At 47.9% G+C, this 23,222-nt stretch overlaps 1 protein-coding gene across 1 annotated transcript in view; it reads right to left on the reverse strand.

Moving 5' to 3' along the window:
• M1AP (meiosis 1 associated protein) overlaps positions 1-23,222 on the reverse strand; it is a 55,735-nt gene that overhangs the window by 16,451 nt on the left and 16,062 nt on the right. The window contains exons 4-5 of the mRNA XM_077816200.1: positions 16,707-16,887; positions 3,791-3,964 (exon numbers count right to left, since the gene is read on the reverse strand). Of these exons, the coding sequence (XP_077672326.1) occupies positions 3,791-3,964; positions 16,707-16,887 (355 nt within the window). The remainder of the gene's footprint in view (positions 1-3,790; positions 3,965-16,706; positions 16,888-23,222) is intronic.

The following is a 23,222-nucleotide window of genomic DNA, read 5'->3' on the forward strand; positions in this document are numbered from 1 at the left end:
CTGGAAGGGCCCTCCAGCATAAGAATGTCCACCACCGGGTCCTCTGGCTCAATGACTGCCTCCGCCTATAGGCCCATATTACAGGCGATGTGGCGGAATAGGTCCTGGTGGGCCCTGTGGTCAATGGGTGGAGGACCTGAAGTTGATGCCCTTGCCACCGCCTCATCAGGCAAAGATGAAGAAGAGGCCAGTGGAAGCACAGGGTTATCATGGCCCACCATGTGCTCAGGTTGGTCCTGGGCAGCGTTGGTGCCAAGTGGCTCAACGTAGTCCGACGGGACCTTGGATGTAGATGGATCTGGGGCTGGTTCTGTGCCCTATGTAGTATGCAGGGGTGGTCTGGATAGAGCCGCCTTTGTGGTACGAGGGATGGTTCTGTCCACCGGTGACCGTGCCCAGTGATGCCCCAATGCAACCACTGACCTAGAAACCCTGGAAGGGGTACCCTGGGCTGGATGGTAAGCCCAGGGGGTCCAGAAGGGCCATTGTGCAGCGGGTGGCCATTGAGGTTGTCAGGATGAAGGAGCATGTCTCCCGTGTTTGTCCGACCTGTGTCTACTACACCGTGAGTAGTAGGAGCTGTCCTCAGAGTCAGAGGAGCCTGAGGGCGACGACACGGCGGTGCCGAGGATCCCTACACCGGGCGGTTGGTGCCAAGAGGAGGACGTCAGAGATCAGTGCTGCAATGACTGTGTAGACGAACAGTGCTGGCTTTCCCATGACTTAGACCGGTGCCGGGGAGTGACTCCTATGTTCCAGTGCCGTATCACAGAGCTTGGTGATAGAGGGCGATCGTGACCAGCAGGACCGTCCCTAGACATTGAGGTTCCCTATACAGCCCCCCTGTGGAAGGGTGAGGGAGGGCTGCACCCAAGGTCTGTGGGGGGTAGAAGCAGGCTTGGGGGGCAGGAGGAAAACGCCCCCCCCCCCCCCCCCCCCGCAGCATGAGCCGGCGGAGTGGGTTGGGGCCGGATCATTCCACTTCCTGCTGCCCGGTGATTGCACAGGGCAGCGGGAAGTGGAGTGACCCAGCCCCAGCCAGCTCCACTCTGCTCCCCTGGCTCCCAGCCTTGTGACTTGGGGGGCAGGGGGGAACTGCCCCCCAGCACTCACTGGCAGAGCGGAGCGGGCTGGGGCTGGGTCGCTCCACTTTCCACTGCCCGGTGAGTACAGGCCGTGCCCAACCCCTGCTGCAGTCCCCCGAGATGTAGCTCAGGGGAAGGGGTAGTGTGGCAGTGGGCTGGGGTGGAGCAGGGGTGGGAAGAGGCAGGGCAGAGCAGGGGCAGGGGCTTTGGGGAAGAGGTGGGGTGGAGCAGGGGTGGGGGCAGCTTTCGTGGCTGGCTTAGCCGGCCGGGGGATTGGGCTGGCTGCTGGAGCAGCACACAACTGCGTAGGGCACCAGGAAATTTGGGGTAATTTTGTACCCCAAATTTCCTGGTGCTGTATGCAGCTGCGTAGTTTGCATATGGGTAAGGACAGCCCTGGTGTCTGGTGCCAACTCCCCGGTGCTGGAGATCCTGAGTGACTCACTCCCTGCGTCTTACTGTCTTGTACTGGGGCTGATGCTGGAGGTGAAGTAGACTGTGAACGGTGCCATGAACGGTGCCGGTCTTGAGAGGAAGATGGCCTCATCGTTGCTGGTTTGCTTCTACATGGCATCCATCTAGGCGGTGCCGGGGGCGTGTCTCTAACAGCAGGGGGCTGAGACACAGTATTTTCTGAGAGGTCCCTTGCTGCCTTGAAAGTATCTGGGGTGGAGGGGGCTTCCACCTCCTCCACCAAGTCGAGCCCCACTGGTGAGTCACTGGGTGCTGGACTCAACAGTTCCAGCTGGGGTGCTGGAGTCAGCGGCACAGGGTCTTGCTGTTTGGAAGTTAAGTCCTTCCTCTGGGGCAGCAGGGTCTCCCCAGATGGTCTCGCTCTCTGAGGAGAGCGCCCTCTGTTGAAACAAGAAAATAAAAGTTTTAAAGAACTAAGAATGGCTAACGCAGTTCCAGTGCCACCACAGACTGTAAGAAGAAACTGAAGGGGGGTCAGGTCGCAGGATCATATATTGAGTGCCATGAGGGTGCGGCTCCAGGGGGCTCCCTGGCTGACCTGACGGGAGCTGAGGGAAAAAGTTTCCGATGACTGTTCACGTGCACACGCACACCTAATTGGAATAGATGTGAACAATCACTTGAAGAAGAACCTCTTGAGGGTGGGTGGTGAATATTAAGGGGAGGGCCGCCCATGGTGGCGTGGAGAGCATTGAGAGACTGAAGTGAAACCAGTAAGGAAAATGGTGTTTTCCTTACTGATTTTACTTTGTACTCCTGCTAATATGTAACTTCTGGTAGCTCCAGATTTCAAGCATCTGACGTTTACTTCAGTACTGTATGAACAGACTGAACTATTTGTAAAGGACACCTATCTATGTGCAGTTCTGGCCCCTACTAAGCATAATATATGAGCACAGGAAGTGTTATTTCTATCACCGTCAAACATAAATCATCTCTCAAATCATGAAAGGTGTGGAAAAAGTGAATGTTGAAGGGTCATTTACCCTTCCCCACAGTACAAGAACTAGGGGTCACCTGATAAAATGAACAGGCAGCAGGTTTAACACAAACAAAAGGAAGTATTTCTTCATACAATGCATGGTCAACCTGAGGAACACATTGCCATAGGATGGTCTAGATGATACCTAGTCCTGCCATGAGTGCAGGGGACTGGACTAGATGACCTCTCGAGGTCCCTTCCAGTCCCATGATTCTATGATGTTGTGAAGGCCAAAAGTATAGCTGGGTTCAAAAAAAGAACTAGATAAATTCATGGAGGATGGTTCACCAACGGCTACTAGCCAGGATGGTCAGAGATGCAGTGTCATGCTCAGGATGACCCTAAACCTCTGGTTGCCAGAAGCCAGGAAGGGAAGATGGGTGCATCCCTCCAAGTGCCCTGTTCTGTACACTCTCCTTGAAGGTCTGGTACTGCCCACTGTCAGAAGACACGGTCCTGGGCTAGATGGACCACTGGTCTGACCTCGTCTGGCCGTTCTTATGTTCTTAAAAACCAGTTGAACCAACTTGGGTCTCATTTTCTAAAATATTTCCTCATGAGAATGTCTGATTCTCTGCTACACTAAGTCTCCTTTACACTGTCATAAGGCACATTTGGGGCTGCCAAGGTGGTGTAAATGCACATCCACGTCAAGGCACCTCTATGGTGCCAGAATGTAAAGGAGTCTGGTGTAACTGAAGGCATGGCTACACTCGAACCTTCAAAGCGCTGCTGCGGGAGCGTTCCCACAGCAGCGCTTTGAAGTGCGAGTGTGGTCGTGCGCCAGCGCTGGGAGAGAGCTCTCGGAGCGCTCCTGGTGCTCCACCTCCACGAGGGGATTAGCTTAGAGCGCTGGGAGCACGGCTCCCAGCACTGGGGCACTGTTTACACTGGCGCTTTGCAGCGCTGTAACTTGCTGCGCTCAGAGGGGTGTTTTTTCACACCCCGAGTGAGAAAGTTGCAGCGCTGTAAAGTGCCAGTAAAGCCATAGCCTGAGAATCAGACCTGAGACACTTCAGTCCCAATGGTGATGTCTGATAAGCACCTGAAAATGGGGCATTCTAAATCAATTGCCCTTTTCAGCCTCAACTATGGTATTAGCTGCAGCCAACAAGAGAATGCTGGACTCTGTCACTGTGCTGAGTGGTGACTGTGCCCCAGGCTGGTGATTCCACTGCACAGGCCTGTGTGATCTGTGGGCCAGTGAGAGTCAGTGGGCCACAGCTGAAAGGGAGAGAAGATGAAATACTTAGACTTGTCCTGGGGGCAGTGAAGTGACAGAAGTCTCCTGAGGGAAGGAGGAGATGGAGCTGCTCTCTGTCTGTGCCACGATCATGAAGCCAGGTTTTAAAGAAAGTTTCCAAGCTGACAACATCATTCTCTATGGTCTGAAGGTCAATGTCCATCCCCAGGATCACACTGTCTGCAGAAGGAGAGAATTATAGAAATTTAGGACTGGGAGGGATCATCCCCCTGTGCTGAGGCAGGACCAAGTATACCTACATTGCCCCTGACAGATGTTTGTAGAAATTATACTAGGACAGTCCCCAAGACTCCGAGGCCCCAGAACCATACAAACCATCTGTCTGTGGCCACTCTGAGCAGTTGTGTTGGTGTCCCAGTGGCTCATGTACTTTCCTTACTCCTGGTTTGTTTGTACCTAAATGGCACCTTCCATCAAAGGTTCTCAATGCACTTCAGAGCTAGCTGTTCGTTTGGTCTCCTGGGGCGGGGACATTCTCCCCATTAGACAGAGGGGCTTGCTGAGGAACAGGGGCTACAGGATGTAACTGAGGAGCGAATGTGGCCCACTTATTTTAGCTTACTGGTTCTCTGTACACCAAGTGTTGAAGCTCACCATCAGCTTTAAGCCAGGATATCTTAGCACGTCTTGGCCATTTTAGCATCCCCACTGGGGAGCTTCAGGAGACAGAAGTCTTGCACTCCTAGAGCGGGGCTCCACTCACCCCTCTTTTTCCCCACTAATGAGCAGTGTTTCCTGCTCAGCGGGGTTACCCTGCCCAGCACCTCTTCACACACCCAACCTGCACTCAACCCACTCCCCTTCACTTGCCACAGTGGCTTCAGAACCAGCTTCTCTTTCTTGCAGGGAAGCCCAACAGCTGCAGCAAGAGGAGTCCATGCCTGAACACAAGGAGTGCTCCCCTAGGCCTCGCTGCTTATGCACATGCATGCCTCTACACTGCTGGTTATAAGGGCCTTCACCACACCAGCCTGGGATATTTTACGTGGCAAAAAAACCAGGGTTCAGAGCAAAGGTAAAAACACATGCAGATTGTGAGTTCATGGGCTAGAAGTGGCAGTTTTAAAGTAGACTGTATCCATTTAAAGAAAATGTAGGTGAAACAGAAGCAGTACCTAACATGGTCAAAACTCTGTCTCAGCCTCACAACTCCTAAGGAGAGTAGGTATCATTGCAGATACAGATGGGGAAACTGAGGCTGAAAGTTACAAAGGATCTTATAGAGTCAATGACAGAGCTGAAATTAGAACTTAGGTCTTCCTGACTAATGCTGGGCATAGTCCTCCTATACTGCCCATCAATGGTAGTTTCGAGCCAGGCAGTATTTGTCCTATAACTGCTCAGTTGAAATCACTGTTAGCCCGTTAGCATGCAGTCTCAATCCTGCCCATTTTATAAGAAGGGCTAATCTGATACTTGGATTCAGTGGAAAAATGCGCAGAATTCTGAACTCCAAGCGAGAGTTCTTCAACTGTGCCCCAAACGAAATGGTCAGACTAAATACTGCACACATTCCACTCAGCCACATGGAAAATCTACAGGAACTGCAGCAGCATGTATGGCACAGCCTGAGATATATGAACGTCTAGCAGGGAGCACTTTCCAGGGAGCTACTTGACTCAACTCCAGCAAAGTCAGACACCAAGGATTTCTCTGGTGGCACAACACAAGGCTGCTGTCACTGCCCTGGCTCACCGTGGCAGGGTGGATAAAAATCAATGATTTAAAAAAAAATTTAAAAATTGGATTTTTTTTAATTTAAATTGGATTTTTTTGATAAAATGCTTTTTGAGGAAAAAACCTATCTAAGGACAGTTTTAATTAAGTAAGATACATGAAAGCTCAAAGATATCTCATCATGGAATCGGGATTACAAATTCTAATTCTATAGCAGGGGTCTCAAACTCAAATGACAACGAGGGCCACATGAGGACTAGTACATTGGCCCGAGGGCCGCATCACTGACACCCCCCCTTCGCAACCCCCCCACTCTACCCCTTCCATGAGGCCCCGCCTCTTCCCACCCCTTCCCTGCCCCCATTCCAACCCCTTTCCCAAATCCCCACCCCTGCCCCGGCTCTTCTCCGCCTCCTCCCCTGACCGCACGGCTCCCTGCTCGTCCCCCCCTCCCTCCTGGAAAGCTCTAAGTACCGCCAACAGCTGTTTGGCAGCTTGGTGGCGGGAAGCACCTGGAGTTAGGCAAGGGGGGGCACGGGGAGCTTGACAGGCTGCAGAAAATAACGTGGGAGGGGGTGGGGAGGTGCGGGGAGCTTCGCGGGCCGCAGAAAATAACCCCGTGGGCCATGTGTTTGAGACCCCTGTTCTATAGTATGAGAGAATATATTCATGTAGAGTTTAAGAAAAGTTTTGTAAATGAGTTCCAATAGTTCATGGATTAGGGACCCAATCTTATGGGGTTCCAGGGGCTTGAGTATAGATTATTTAGGTTAATCTTTCTATCTGCCCAATGGGACTCAGTGCTCAGTCTAGAAGATACCATCAGAGATGCTTAGTTTTGCAGTTCTCAAACTGTGGATTTGTGTCTCCAGAGATAACATGCTTGTTAACAGGAAAAATGTTTTTAAATAAATAAATAAGTATTATATAGAGGTGAGAAATAATAGACCTCAACTCTATTGTCCCTCTGCAAATTTGTGTACACAGAGTCAATCTCTTACTTCTCTCTAAAAGTGCAAAGTTTCAAAAAGTTCAATGAATAGAAGATTGTTGGGCGCGGAATAGATCTGGACAAGGCGAAGTCTGGAGATAAATGTGAGAAGGGAGGGACAAGCAGTAGAAGCAAAAGTGACACTGTTTGAGCAGCATATTCCAGAAGTCTTGAGGTGTTTCTGAGTGTAGCCTTCATTGATTTGAGATCTACCATACCATTCTCTCACTACAAGGGAAAACCTATAATGGCAGCAGGCCGTAAAAGAGACCCAATTTGGGAATCATAGAATATCAGGGTTGGAAGGGATCTCAGGAGGTCATCTAGTCCAACCCCCGGCTCAAAGCAGGACGAATCCCCAACTAAATCATCCCAGCCAGGGCTTTGTCAAGCCTGACCTTAAAAACTTCTAAGGAAGGAGATTCCACCACCTCCCTAGGTAACGCATTCCAGTGTTTCACCACCCTCCTAGTGAAAATTTTTTTCCTAATATCCCAACCTAAACCTCCTCCACTGCAACTTGAGACCATTACTCCTTGTTCTGTCATCTGCTACCACTGAGAACAGTCTAGATCCATCCTCTTTGGAACCCCCTTTCAAAGGTAGTTGAAAGCAGCTATCAAATCCCCCCTCATTCTTCTCTTCCGCAGACTAAACAATCCCAGTTCCCTCAGCCTCTCCTCATAAGTCATGTGTTCCAGTCCCCTAATCATTTTTGTTGCCCTCCGCTGTACGTTTTCCAATTTTTCCACATCCTTCTTGTAGTGTGGGGCCCAAAACTGGACACACTACTCCAGATGAGGCTTCACCAATGTTGAATAGAGGGGAACGATGATGTCCCTCGATCTGCTGGCAATGCCCCTACTTATACATCCCAAAATGCCATTGGCCTTCTTGACAACAAGGGCACACTGTTGACTCATATCCAGCTTCTCGTCCACTGTAACCCCTAGGTCCTTTTCTGCAGAACTGCTGCCGAGCCATTCGGTCCCTAGTCTGTAGCGGTGCATGGGATACTTCCGTCCTAAGTGCAGGACTCTGTACTTGTCCTTGTTGAACCTCATCAGATTTCTTTTGGCCCAATCCTCTAATTTGTCTAGGTCCCTCTGTATCCTATCCCTACCCTCCAGCGTATCTACCTCTCCTCCCAGTTTAGTGTCATCTGCAAACTTGTGGAGGGTGCAATTCACACCATCCTCCAGATCATTTATGAAGATATTGAACAAAACCGGCCCGAGGACCGACCCTTGGTTGAAGTTCCTCTACCTGTGGGTAAAACAGGCATGTGTGCAAAATGCAAACAGTGCAACAAAGAAATGCAAGGCCTGGTTGAAACAACATTGCCTGAATGAAACAACATCACGAAAAGTGTTCCTTCTCAGGAGGAAGCTGTGTTGAAGATGATGAAAGGAACATGTATGAAAATGTAGGATCTTCAGGTTGGTAAACTTTTTTATTTCATACTTCTTTCTTAAGGACTGCCTGTCTTCCTTCTGGACTATTCTTGAATTCTCACGTTGGAGCAAAAAATATGGTTGTTACTCTATGGTACTATCTTTTTAGATGCAGTTGTGATAAAAAAATAAATAGCTGAAATAGGCAGATCTTCCTTTTACAGTTTCACCTTTAAAGTAGTACTGAGTGTTAGTGAATCCTTCTGTGGCCAGCAGGACCATTAGATAATCTTGTTGACCTCCTGCAGAGCATAGGCCAGAAAATTCCACCAGTGGTTCCCGCATTAAGCGATTAACCTCGGTTCAGATACAGCAGCTCTTTTAGAAAAGCAACTCAGCTTGATTTAAAGACTTGAGGTGATGGTGAATCCACCATGTCCCTAGGTAAGTTGTTCCAATGGTTAATTATTCTCACTTAAAAAATTATGCCTTGTTTCTAATCTGAATTTATCACTTCAACTACCAGCCACTGGATTTTGTTCACCTGTCCTAGATTAAAAAGCGCTCTCCTATCAGAAATCTCTACCCTATGTAGGTACTTGTAAACGACAACCAGCCTCTTTGTTAAAATAAAGAGATTGAGCTGCTTTAGTCTCTTACTATAAGGCATGTTTTCCAGAGATGGACCCATTCTTGTAGCTCTTTTTGGAGCCTTTAGCAATTAGTAAACATCCTTTTAGAGCTATCAGCCTGAGACACAATAGGCAGTAATGGTCTCACTAATGCTGGATATGGAGGTAATACCATGGCCCTATTTCTGCTCACTAGTTCCCTGCTCACACATTGCTGTAGCAACCATTGATAGTAAATGATTTAAACCTGGGCTCTCAAAGCAGTTTATGGGAATTGGATGCTTAGCTCCCACAGAATGGGAATTTGGGTGCCCAAATCCCTCAGACTCTTTTGAAAACCCCAATCTTAAAAATTAAAGCATGTTCCCAGTTTCTGGCCCAGTAGGAACCAAAGCCTCACAGCAAACTTTCATTTTGACAGATCACAGTTTAGTACAGCCCTTTCCCCAGCTATGGAGCAAAGCAATCCCCTTCCTGGTCATTATTATTTTATAGTGCCCACAAGTCTGCAGGTGCTGCCTGGGGGCAGGTCTCTGCTCTGAAGAGCTCATAATTAAGGGGTGGAATTGAAGGATAAGTGAGCAGTGTCACAAGCATGCCCAACAGGCCAGCTCCTCCTTTAGGAAGCCTGGATATCAGGTGTTCGTAGCCTGTTTGCCAGAAGCTGGGACTGAGCGTCAGGGGATGGATCACTTGATGATTACCTGTTCTGTTTATTCCCCCTGGGGCAGCTGGTATTGGCCACTGCCTCAGAAGACAGGATACTGGGCTAGATGGACCTTTGATCTGACCCAGTAGGGCCATTCTTATGTTCTTATATTGAGGGGTAGAGAGCTGATGACGCTCCTCTCACAGCCCTGCCTGAGATGCTGGGAAATACATTGTTCCCTCTGCAAAGAGACTCCAGGCACCTGGCCCCAGTGAGTGCTTCATTTTGCCTCGGAAGGATACTGAGCATGTAATCCTGGTGAACACACATGAGCTGTGCCTTGAGGAGTAAAGCATTGCTGACTGTGTGAGTTCCTTTCTGAGGAGTACCCTGCACACGGTGCTGCAGGAATGACAGCTCCTCCCCAAGAAGCATGGCACTGGTGAATACTGCAGCTTCTCTCCAAGGAATGGTGAGCACACAGGTTAATGGCAAGCACATGGACTCCTCCTTGATGGAAATTAGTGCCAGAGTGTGTGTGAGCTCCATCCTGAGGCATGCCCAGGAAGAAAGGGCCACAGAAGGATCTGGGCTCCTCTCTGAAGAATACCCTGCATGCACAGCATTGGTGGGTGAGTCAGCTTCTTGCCCACAATGCTGCCAGTTATATTCTCTCCTCTCTGAATAATTCAGAGCTGGTGAATGCACCATCTTATGCTGGAGGAATGATTAATGTTTGGAGCATTGGCTAACATGTCATTCTCCTGGCAGAACAAGAAGTAATGGTCTCAAGTTGCAGTGGGGAAGGTTTAGGTTGGATTTTAGGAAAATCTTTTCCACTAGGAGGGTGGTGAAGCACTGGAATGGGTTACCTCGGGAGGTGGTGGAATCTCCTTCCTTAGAGGTTTTTAAGGCCCAGCTTGATAAAGCCCTGGCTAGGATGATTTAGTTGGGAGTTGATGCTGCTTTGAGCAGGGGGTTGGACTAGATGACCTCCGGAGGTCCCTCCCAACACTGATATTCTGTGATTCTATGCTCTGAAATATAGACTGGAGACAACCTTAGCTCTTCAGCAAACAAAGCACTGGGGAATGCATGAGCTTCTCTCTGATAAATGGCATGCGCACACAGTGCTGAGCTACTCCTCTTGGAGTGACGCTGAGTGTGTGCAATTGGGGAATGTTTTCACTCCTCTCTCAATAAACATGAATTGCCTTTCTCTTCTCTAGTAACAACGCAGCTGCCTATGTACTGTAATTGTGTTGGCAAAACATATGGCCTTAGTAAAAGGAAACTCAACACTGTCTCTTTCTAGAAAGAAATGGTGCAGCTGGGCTGAGCTGGCCATACCTCAGTGTAGCAGCTGTAGTGAAATGTCACTAATTACATTCCTGAAGAGCAACTACCTACACAAACAGGGCTGGCTCTAGGTTTTTTGCCCAAGCAAAACATTTGCTGCCCCAAGCTCCGAGAGTGCAACTCCCCCAGAAAAAAAAAAAGGAAAAAAGGTGGCCGGAATGCCGCCCCTGGAATTGTGCTACCCCAAGCACGTGCTTGCTTTGCTGGTACCTAGAGCCGGTCCTGTACCCAGAGCCATTTCCTGTTCATCTATCTGCAAAGCATAAATTTATATTGAGTTTCCCTGACTCACAGAGAGAGAGAGAGATGATGGTTCTCCACACTCATGAAGAATTTATTAGCTCTTTAGCCTCTACATTTGCTGTTTCTATGAAAAATGCACAGATGGATGAAGCACCTTTCTGGGACATAACTATTTACTCCACTCCCATTAGCAAATGGTTTGTTAATGCTCAGTAAAGGTTCCACAAGAGTTACATTAAGGTCCCAGGACAGGGAAAACTCCTGAATGGAGGGGATAGGCACGAACCAGTCCTTCTACAGTATGTCTACATTGCAGCTGAGAGGTGAGATTCCCAGTGCAGGTAGACAGACTCCTGCTAGTCTCGCTCAAGCCAGCACCCTGAAACTAGCAGCATGGACATTAAAGCATGGGCAGAGTCTCGGGCTACCTGCCCGAGTCAAAGCCTGGCCAACCTTCTGGGTCCAGGCTCAGGTGGCTATGCTGAGCTGATCATAGAATATCAGGGTTGGAAGGGACCTCAGGAGGTCATCTAGTCCAACCCCCTGCTCAAAGCAGGACTGATCCCCAATTAAATCATCCCAGCCAGGGCTTTGTCAAGCCTGACCTTAAAAACTTCTAAGGAAGGAGATTCCACCACCTCCCTAGGTAACCCATTCCAGTGTTTCACCACCATCCTAGTGTAGCCAGACAGCCAGCCAGCCCCCCCCCCCTCAGACCAGCATTGCTGGAAACACAGGAGGAAGCCGGAACAGGGCACTTAACATATACTCCAGCACAGCCTTTGAAGCTGTGAAAGCACAGGTGTGCCTCTGGGGGCAGATACAACGATTAAGCTCACAGCAGGCAGAGGCCCTGTGACAGACATGGCTTTTAGCCCCTACTAACTAGCGTGATGCACACACACCAACATCCTAGTTGGGAAAATATTTACCCTGATAAAAGAAATGTCCAGTAGTCAACACTTATTGTTTCTCTCCCTTGCAAGTGTAAACTACTCTTGCGAAAGCTGGCGTCACCCAGACAGACCAGCCTCAATTTGGCATAAGAAAGGAGAAAGAGAATAAAGGAGTACAGAGGTATAAGTAGGGGACCTACAGCACCATGATTTTTGAGTGCTTTTCACTATCTATCTGCTGGTCAGATAAGTGACAGCCTCCCAAGGCTTCTGCAGCTAAGAGGGTCCCTACGCCTTGTCCCTTATTCGTCTTTCCGCGGAATTGAGTGACCGATCCTGGCTTGGCACCGCTGGAATCGAGAGATGCAAGGAGGGTAAGAAGCACCCAAACCTGATCTCCTATCTTTAGTGTACACATATTTTGAAATAGAGCTCTATACTTTGTTTTCTTTCTTTGGGATTGTGGCTTCAGTTTTGTAACTTGTTTGTGTGTGTAACATCTCTACATTTAAATAAGTAGGCACTAGCAATTTTGTAACCACATGATTAGAATCTAGCTTAATAAATTTTGGTAACCATTTATGCATAAGCCTGACTTGTTTTCTCTGGTTTACTGTAAAGCAGCCAACACAATTAAAGAACCTCAGCCGTTTTGGCTCTAAAGCCTGGCCATTAGGTGAGAGTACTAAGAGCCTAGCGTTGAGTTGTGCCGCCTCCACGGGGCAAACTCTTGGGGCACCTGTCAGTCAATCCTGGCTGCCCGCTGCGAAGGAGCTGTGAGCTCTAGCAGTTAAAGTCACGGGTGTGGAGAGGCTCTTAGTGCTGCCATTGGGGCACCTGTCAGTCAGTATTGACTGCCCGCTGCGAAGGGGCTCTGAGCTCTAGCAGTTAAAGTCACGGGTGGTTAGGACCTTGGGGCATCCGTCAGCCTAGCCCGGGCTGCCCGCCGCGAAGGGACAGTGCGTCCTAGCGGTTAAAGTCACGGATGGTATAAACGGGCATAGCTGGCACCTCACCAAACATCCTTGGCCGTCGGCTAACACCTAGTGAAAAGGTTTTTCCTAATATCCAACCTAAACCTCCCACACTGCAACTTGAGACCATTACTCCTTGTTCTGTCATCTGCTACCACTGAGAACAGTCTAGCTCCATCCTCTTTGGAACCCCCTTTCAGGGTGTTGAAAGCAGCTATCAAATCCCCCCTCGTTCTTCTCTTCCGCAGACTAAACAATCCCAGTTCCCTCAGCCTCTCCTCATAAGTCATGTGTTCCAGTCCCCTCATCATTTTTGTTGCCCTTCGCTGGACTCTTTCCAATTTTTCCACATCCTTCTTGTAGTGTGGGGCTCAAAACTGGACACACTACTCCAGATGAGGCCTCACCAGTGTCGAATAGAGGGGAACGATCACATCCCTCGATCTGCTGGCAATGCCCCTACTTATACAGCCCAAAATGCCATTGGCTTTCTTGGCAACAAGGGCACACTGATGCCTGTGCTGCACTGTCCACACTACTGTTTTTTGCACACTAGTGTGAAGCTGTCTACCCATGTTGGGAATGACATCTCCCCGCTGCAGTGTAGATATATCCTTAGAAATTCTGAAACAGTGGAATGAGAGAACACTGTATGAGTTTGAATTGGATGCTAATATGGCAACTAAATGGACCCTGAGAGAGCCAATGGGGAGACCTTGAAAGTTGAACTGGAGGATGCAATCCAGAATCTTGAAAACAGAAGCTTGTAATGGGCTGAAACCTTGGTTTGAAGCTCAGATGGAAAAATCAGAGGTTATGTAGTGAAGGAAGCTGTTGTCCTTGTCTCATTTGTTGCAGAAGCTGGAATGTGCATCGAGAATGAGGCAGGGGATGGTATGAGACATGGTCATCTCAGGGTTAAGGCAACTGAACGCCATCCTGGAAAACTGGGTTCTATCCCTGCCTCTGCCCCAGAGTTCCTGTTCGATGCTGGACAAGTCCCTTAAACCAGAATTCTCAGCTGGCCATTAACTGTGTTTTCTCACTTTCTGGCTCCCCAGTGTGAGATACAAGGGGCTAGGTTTTTAGAAGGGCTGAACACTCACAACTGCAATTGAATTAAATTTGAGCTGTGTTTTGAAGATATGAAGTGCAATTAAATGCAAAATACAATGAACAATCAGGCCTTGGGTCTCAATTTGGCACCCAGAATTAGTGGACTCCTTTGATAATTTTGACTTTAAATCTGTGGCTCCGTTCCCCAGCTGTAAAATAGGGATAATACCACCACCTAAGACTGATATGGCAACCACCCGATCCCAGCCAGCTGGGAAAATGGGGAGGAGAAGACAACAATGACCTAATCTCACAGGGGTGCTGTGAAGATAAATTATTTAATATTTGTGAAGCACATGGGCCTGGATGCACAAACAGAGTTAGATGTTGACACAGACCATCATGGTGCTTAGTTTTTAGGCACCTAGAAAAATACTGTGATTCACAAAGCTTGAGTTAGGTGCTGAGGCTCCTATACAACACATGGGGAGAGAGAGGCACCTCAGAGTGCAATTCACAGAAGCCAGTAGGCTAGGCAGGGAGCCGCCTAAGCTACTGGGTGGGAGATGGTGACCAGAGAGTGGAGTGCTAAGTGTTATTCCTCTCATGGAGATAGGTGGCTCCCTGCAGCCTGGACTTAGGTGCCTGTGTATGCTAGGAATTCTCAGGTGTGAGCCCTCTCCTGGAGTTAGGTGCCTATGGCACCTGAGGTGGAAAAGGGATTTGAACAGGGATCTGTCACATCTCAGGGGAGTGCTCAAACCATGGGGCTATGGGATATTCTGATGTGGGGACTCCCTCAATCTCTCCTGTTGAAGCTGTTGCACTGATTTAATCCTGAGGTCAAGTGTACCAAATGGGACCAGCACAACGAGACAAGGCAGCCAACCCAGCTCTGCCCAGCCTGATAGACATAGGCGCTGACTCCGTGGATGCTCCAGGGCTGGAGCACCCAGGAAAAATACAGTGGGTGCTCAGCATCCACCGACAGCCCTGTTGATCAGCAACTCCCCATTCCCCCCCAGCACCTCCTGCCCACTGTGGATCAGCTGTTCAGTGGCAGGCAGGAGGTTCTGGGGGAGGGGGCGGAGCAAGGGCAGGAAGAGGTGGGCTGGGGCAGAGTGGGGGTGGGAAGAAGCATCCGCTGGGCATGCTTTATTGAAACTAACCTGAAAGTGAGGCTTCACTAGAGAGGAAGGGTCCTCAAACATTTAAAGGGACAGGATGTCACACCAAGGTCTCTGTTTTCCAAACCCCAAACCTTGTTCAACACTATTTAATGTTGGAGAGTGACAGGGTCATATTAACACCTTTGACTCTTTGGGCCCTTTATTCCAGCTACATTAATACAACAGGGCTCAGGCATACACTTTTATCAAGTACTTGTGGCACCTTAGAGACTAAGGTGCCACAAGTACTCCTTTTCTTTTTGCGAATACAGACTAACATGACTGCTACTCTGAAACTTTTATCAAGAACTTTAATCCACTCCTCTGTCCAGCAGTCCCGGTTTCTCCTATCAAGAGTCACCTGCTAACATTGCTCCCTCTCTGACTGAACTCTGTATTCTTCAGCCACCCAGAAGCTTCCCCTCCGCACAGGTAGTAGACACTTTCAGTGAACACATCAGTTTTGGAACTGTATGGATCAAGCCCTTCCAAACTTCATTTATTTCAACTCACAGTTTATGGTTCTTCCAACTCCTGGCTATATTAAATATTGCAGTGTAATGATACCCTGAATTGAGGGACCTTTATCCTCTTCCTTATTCTTCATTCCCAGCTCTACTGGTAATGGTTAGTGGCGGGAGCTGGAGTGCCTTTTATCTGAGCAGGGTGTATTACCATCACAAAGATGAGCATTCTCCCTAAGGCCTCCTTTCTCAAACAGTGCAGAACCCTGCATAGCTACCCCACTGAAAGGAAAGATCCCTTTAGGACAGACAACTTTTGAGGGGACGGTAGAACAGTAAGCTTGGCTTTCTAAGTGCTTAGTTGTATAATTTAGCAGTTCTGGGATGAACAGTACGTGATTTGGTCAACACTGGCATAGTGAGGTGGGGTTGACTGAGTGCAGTCAGGGGTACAGATTGTTGTCTGTAGCAAAATGTGTTCAGCATGTGCTATGTTGCAGCCCAGGTTTGTGAGAGCAGGCAGAGTACAAACCTTTGCTATTGACAAATGCTGCTCACATAACCAGTAATTTCCTCAGGAGAATTTAACTGAAGCATCAACTGCTAATCGGAGATATGAAGGAGTTTGTCAGAGCAAATACCTAAATATGAGAGTGCAATTAATTTGGCCTTCCATTTCATAAGCTCCTGTCACCAAATTGAGCGGTGGTGCAGGATTTCTCTCGCTGAATATAACTCTTTGAATTGCTTGTTTAGAGAATTGCCTGTACCCATTCACTATGAAAGCAGGAAGCTACAAACAGGAATGAATAGGGATTTCTGGTTCTGCAATTTCTTATTGTTGTTGCTTTAATTTCCATTGCTGAGAATGCCCCTAGAGATTAGGAGGAAGCGTGCTTTAGTAGTACTGCCAGCCAGCCAAAATAACATTTAGCCCCTGGGGCTCTAGTCGCTCCTTGGGTTCCACCGAGTAAGTTGTGTTATGTGCCCCTGTTGGCAGAAAATCTGGGACTAGTGCAAGTCACACACAACCCCCTCTGCTGAGAGACCAGGAGCCAGTTAGTGTCACCCAGAAAATGAGAGGGCAGCTGGAGAGGTAGTATGGATGAGGGCATCCAAAAAATGCACTGATTCAGCACATCCTCTGATCAAGCTTTGAAGATGAGTCTCCAATAGAACCCAAGCCATGAATTAAAGCTGCTCACCCTCTGTGGAGCTCCCTGGGGATTGCACTGGTACAAAACTTGTCTGCCCTTCCTTGAATGCCTCTGCAACGTCCCACCTGTGAGGTTTGTTACATGCTACTGACGAGCAGCCACTCGCATATTAAAAGGACATTTGATGATTGTATTGCTCTCCAAATGCATAACCACATTGTGCTCCCTCTCTGCACTTACCATCACTGCTGACCTCTTCCTCAGCATGTATGCGCCACTCCACATCCTCTGACTCCAGCAAGTCTCCTTGTGATATCTCTATGATCTGCAGTTTCCGCAGACTCACCAGGTCTATCTCTCTTAACCCTGTTTCCAGTTGTTTCACCATGTCCTTGCCTGGCTGACTAGTCAAAACTGTAATCTGAAACAGAAGGCACAGATCTAATGCAGTAGCTACCTCCAACTGCCAGGACTGCCAGAGATATCATGCCCAGATGCTGTTTTAGCAGAATACAGTAACTAGGGAAGCCCCTCTAGAACACCCCCGCCCTCCCCATGCAAGAGCAGATGCAGAGGCATTTGGTAAGATTTGGTTTAATGTAAACCAACCTGAACTGGATTTGGGAATTGTAATTTTATTATTATTGCCACCATGCGTGCAGGGAGCCCAAAGAGGCCCATGTGACACCATGGCAAGGTGTGGTGTAGGGATCACTATAATTAAGTGCTGATGTAACCTTGTTTTGCAAAATGGCACTGTTGCCAATTCTTGTGCTTTGATTGTGAGTCGGTGGGAGTTGGTGTATTTCCTAAACATCAACTCCTGAAGTCAGGTGATTACATAAACATCTCTGCTTTCACTTAAAAAAAATCTAGTACTCCTGGTTGTGGAGAAAAGCTTGAAAATGTTATGTGAGTGTACCCTGAAAGGTCAAAAATACAGAAGATATACAGAAAGAGCTCAACAATTATTACTTTAAAAGGATTTTTAAGGCAATCTCGGTTTTTGTGGAGCCTGACTCATGATTTTGGAACGGCTGGAATTGTCAGTACTAAAATGGTTTCTATATTAAGTTACTGTCCCTTTGTGATGGGGTATGCAAACCCCAAACTGGGGCCAGACAAGGTTGAAGGACGGTACTGGGCTTAGGGAACCCTGCCAAGCATGCTTTAGCTGGAGACAGGGTTGAAAAGGGAGCAGCCTAGCTCAGAGGGGAGGCTCCTGACAAAAGGTCTGGAGAAGTCTCCTTGAAGGAACAGGACTCTATGCTGAGCTGGGTTGGGGCTGATGGTTTGGTTTCTTTTGTCTCATCTGGGACCAGAGGCTGAGGGAAGGAAGGAAGTAGTGGTAGGAAGTGATCCAGGTAGGGTGACTCAAAGGGCCCCTTCAGAGCCCAAATGCTGCTGATCCTTATAGGGCCCTGGGTTGGAGCCTGGTGGAGTGGGTGAGCCTGGGCTTCCCTACCCTCCCTCCCACCACTGGGTGGGCACTAATCACTAGGCTGCCTAGCCCACCAAGGACCCTCTTACACCCTTTAAGTGGAGCTGCTTCCTAGGAGTGGGAAGTAGTTCAGAGACATTCCATGGCATTTAGGGGCAGCACGTCAACTGGCAGCAAGGAGCAGTTGCCAGGAGCTCTTGGGAAAGAGCTGAGTTGATTTACCCCCCTGCCCTTTGTTCCAGCTGCTGCTGCCACTTCCCAGAGGAAACAGATGGATAAAGGCCAGTGCTGTGCTGCCAGAACATGAGCAAAGGGCTCCTCAAATGCTTTCTGGCAGGGGGCTGTGCAGGGAGCAGCTGCCCTCTGGTGGGTGGAGCATGTCCAGTTGGTGACTCGGTCCTGTGATGGGGTGTCCACCCCACACTCCCTCTGAAGGGGTTAATGGCAGCCAGGTGGGCCAATTAATCTATTAGGCTGAGAGGAAAGCCCTAACTAGGAGAAGCTCACCTGTGTGAGAACAGGCAGGGCTTCTATAAAGCCACAGAGCTGATAGCAGAAAAGGGGCTACAGAGAAGGAGTCTGCTTTCACTCCCTGGGAGAAGGGAGGTGTGTTTGGGGGCTATAGAGAGAAGTAGCCTGTGGTTTTCCCTGGGAAGAGGGAATAGAGAGGCTGAAAAACCCTAGATAAGGGGTGGTGCCAGGGTAGGAAGCAGCCCAGCAGCTAGGTTGGAGACTGAACAGATCTTGGCTGCATGTTGTAGGGTCCCTGGGCTGGAACCTAGGAACAAACCATCCCAATGTGCAGAAAGAACAGTAAATATGGCAGGCAACCAGCTTGGCTTAACAGAGAAATCTTCAGTGAGCTTAAACCCAAAAAGGAGGCTTACAAGAAGTGGAAACTTGGACAGATGACTAGAGAGGAGTATAAAAATATTGTTTGAGCATGCAGGGGTGTAATCAGGAAGGCCAAAGCACAATTGGAGTTGCAGCTAGCAAGGCATGTGAAGGGTAACAAGAAGGGTTTCTACAGGTATGTTGGCAACAAGAAAAAGGTCAGGGAAAGCGTCAGACCCTTACTGAATGGGGGAGGCACTAGTGACACTGGGTAGCAAAGTATGGGGAGGAGGTAAGCCACCCTCAGTAGTGAAAGAACAGATTAAGGACTACTTAGAAAATCTGGACATGCACAAGTATTGGGTCTGGATCTAATGCATTCAAGGTTGCTGAGGAAGTTGGTTGATGTGACTGAAGAGCCATTGGCCATTATCTTTGAAAACTCGTGGCGATTGGAAGCGGTCCCGGACGATTGGAAAAAGGCAAATATAGTGTCCATTTTTTAAAAAGGGAAGAAGGAGAATCCAGGGAACTACAGACTGGTCAACCTCACCTCAATCCCTGGAAAAATCATGAAGCTGGTCCTAAAGGAATCCATTTTGAAGCACTTGGAGGAGAAGAAGGTGATCAGGAACAGTCAACATGGATTCACCCAGGGCAAATCATGCCTGACCAACCTGATTGCCTTCTATGACGAGATAACTGGCTCTGTGGATGAGGGGAAAGTGGTGGATGTGATATATCTTGACTTTAGCAAAACTTTTGATACAGTCTCCCACAGTATTCTTGCCAGCATGTTTAAAAAAAGTATGGACTGGCTGAATGGACTTTAGGTGGAGAGAAAGCTGGCTAGATCGTCGGGCTCAGCGGGTAGTGTTCAATAGCTCGATGTCTAGTTGGCAGCCGGTATCAAACAGAGTGCCCCAGGGTTGATCCTGGGGCTGGTTTTGTTCAACATCTTCATTAATGATCTTGATGATGGGATGGATTGCACCCTCAGCAAGTTCACAGATGACACTAAGCTGGGGGAAGAGGTAGATATGCTGGAGGGTAGGGATAGGGTCCAGAGTGACCTAGACAAAGTGGAGGATTGGGCCAAAAGAAATCTGATGAGGGTCAACAAGGACAAGTGCAGAGTCCTGCACTTAGGAAGGAAGAATCCCATGCACGGCTACAGGCTGGGGACTGACTGGCTAAACGGCAGTTCTGCAGAAAAGGACCTGGGGATTACAGTGAATGAGAAGCTGGATATGAGTCAACAGTGTGCCCTTCTTGCCAAGAAGACTAACAGCATATTGGGCTGCATTAGTAGGAGTATTGCCAGCAGATCGAGGGAAGTGATTATTCCCCTCTGTTCAGCACTGAGGCCACATCTGCAGTATTGCATCCAGTTTTGGGCCCTCCACTACAGAAGGGATGTGGACAAATTGGAGAGAATTTTTGTTGCCCTCTGCTGGACTATTAGGGGGCTGGGGCACATGACTTACGAGAAGAGGCTGAGGGAACTGGGCTTATTCAGTATGCAGAAGAGTGAGGAGGGATTTGATAGCAGCCTTCAACTACCTGAAGGGGGTTCCAAAGAGGATAGAGCTAGGCTGTTCTCAGTGGTGGCAGATGACTGAACAAGGAGCAATGGTCTCAAATTGTAGTGGGGGAGGTCTAGGTTGGCTATTAGGGAAAAACTATTTCACTTGGAGGGGGGTTGAAGCACTGGAGGTGGTGGACTCTCCAGCCTTAGAGGTTGTTAAGGCCTGGCTTGACAAAGCCATGGCTGGGATGATTTAGTTGAGGTTGGTCCTGCTTTGAGCAAGGGTTTGGACTAGATGACCTCCTGAGGTCTCTTCCAACCTTAATCTTCTATGATTCTATGAACCCGCAGTAGAGGGTGGGCCTGGGTTCCCGCACCAGCTACTGAAGGAGTGGTACTTGAGGCAGTGAATGGCAAGACTGCTGAAGGAAAGACTTTGATATACCCTGGAAGAGCGGAACACTGAGTGACCTGGCCAGAAGGCTGAGTCATGAAGAGAATGCTGTGGGCTCTGGGATTAGAGAGGAGATGCAGACCTGCGACGGAGAAGGTATAATGGCATGCACCCATGGGAAGGGGTGTTGGCCTTGACAGCTAATCCTTATAGTGAGCAAGAGGAGGCTCTGGCCACGTGGTGAGTGGTGGACCCCATCACAAGTCCCTTTTGGTTCTCAAGTGGGCAGGCCTCTCCTAGCAAATAGTAATTCTCTCCCTTCCCCTCCCCTTTCAAAGGATTATGGATATATCTGGATGGACTTTTATGAGGATACAAAGTCCATCCCTCTGGCCCCAGTCCTATCTCACTATTTGAGATCCATGCTCCAACCCATGGAGCCGCTAGAGCTTTTCCAGTAGAAAATTTTGTTGCCATTGGCAAAACTACCTGTTTTTCACTAGCCTGGTTCTTGGAAACAGATTAATTGTTTTTGTTCTAATGTTTTAAAAAAAAAAAACAAAAAAAAACAAACCCAGGCAGAGCTGAAACTTAGTCTATTTCAGCCCAAACAGTTAGTTTGCCAAACTGAGAAAAAATTAAAAGTTAGGTTATAATGGAAGGAATATATGCAACTATAACCCACACACTTCCTGAGCGGCAGCCAGTACATCCCTCGGCCTGCGCTGCTTCCAGCAGCTCCCATTGGCCTGGAGCAGCGAACCACAGCCAGTGGGAGCTGCGATCTGCCAAACCTGCGGATGCGGCAGGTAAACAAACAGGCCAGGTCCGCCAGAGGCTTTTCCCGCACAAGTGGCGAAACAAGTTTGGGAACCACTGCAGTAAGAAGAAAAGGAGTACTTGTGGCACCTTAGAGACTAACCAGTTTATTTGAGCATGAGCTCATGCTCAAATAAACTGGTTAGTCTCTAAGGTGCCACAAGTACTCCTTTTCTTTTTGCGAATACAGACTAACACGGCTGTTACTCTGAAAACTGCAGTAAGAGGCTCCTGCATTTAGTTTCTGAGGTTCAATCCCACGCGCTGACAACCGGAGTTTGTTGGCGTTACACAACCTTCAGATAGGTATCACTTCTATTGACGTCTAAAAATACAAGCTTAACTTTTCATGTGAATAGTGACTTTTTGGGTGTTAACTTGAGATACCTTCAAAATAGAGGGCTCTTTAATCTAGAAGAAAAAGGCAGTACAAGATCAAATCCCTAGAAGCTGAAGCTAGGAAAATTCAGAGTAGAAATAAAGTTAAATTGAACAGTGAGGGAATTAACTATTAGAACAATTTGTGTTGGGGTCTGGTGGATTCCTCATCACATGAGGTGTTTAAACCAACCCTGGATATCTTTCTAAATGTGGGTTTGAAGCAGGAATCACTTGATGAAATCAAGTCCATGGTCTGTTATGCAGGAAGTCAGACAAGAGATCCCTTCTGGTTTTATAATCTCTGAATTTATGAAAAAGAACCTGATTTTCAGAAGTACTGAGCACCTGCCCTCTGAAAATTAGGTCTTTTTAGGATGTCTCAAGTTGGGTATTCAAAAACTGAGACAGTCAATAATTACTTTTGAAAACTTAGGCCACTGTCTTTTTACAGTCTTACACACATGGATAGCTTTTTGTATTATGGTGTATACCAGAAAAACAGAAACCAGAAATCCTCTGTGAAAATTGCACAGTAATGTGTGCTTGCACAACACACTGTGGACTAATTTTAACAAACCAGAGGAACAGGGAAAATCTAGTGGAATATATGCCACCTACAGCTGTAGATCATTTAATATTGTAGTTAACTGTCCCATTCCTTCAGCTGCAGCAATGGAAGATTGTGCTGTGCATGTATTTGCAGTTAAATTAATTAGAGAAGGTAATTGAGTCATTCCCTGAATTACACCTACTCTATATTGCCCTCCAACACTGAAATAAACACCCCAAATCAGAATCACAATGAGCAGAAATTAAAACCCATCACTTATTTCCCCCCCCACCAAATCCCCCTATCCTCTCATCACCAAATGGGGGAGGGTGGGAAAGTAGGAGGGGGAAGAAAGTAAAATTATGTAAGAATGAAAAACAACCTACGCATCTGCATCCAAGGATAGAAAAAATGTATCTTTTATGGCATTATTAGAGAAATCATATTTACAATGCCATTATATAAATCAATGGGATAGCTTCTCCTTGGATCATGTGTTCAGTTCCGGTGACTGCATCTCAAAAATAATATAACAGAAATAGAAGGGATTCAGAGATGGGAATTACATTTAGATGCTTCAACAATCTTCCATATAGTGAGAGAGTGAAAAGACTGGAGCCGTTTACTTTAGAGAGGCAATGAATAAGAGGGGACACAATAGATGCCAAATGGTAGAGGATCTGTGTTTGGGTGCATGGGACAAGGAGTCCTACGGAAGTCTCAAGCTGCTGCTGAGAGAATGAAATGCTGACTATAAAGTTTTCTCTGTTTTCCAAATACTGATCCTATTTGCTTTTTGTACTGAAAAT

Source organism: Eretmochelys imbricata, chromosome 4 (genome assembly GCF_965152235.1).
Source record: "Eretmochelys imbricata isolate rEreImb1 chromosome 4, rEreImb1.hap1, whole genome shotgun sequence".
NCBI lineage: Eukaryota > Metazoa > Chordata > Testudines > Cheloniidae > Eretmochelys > Eretmochelys imbricata.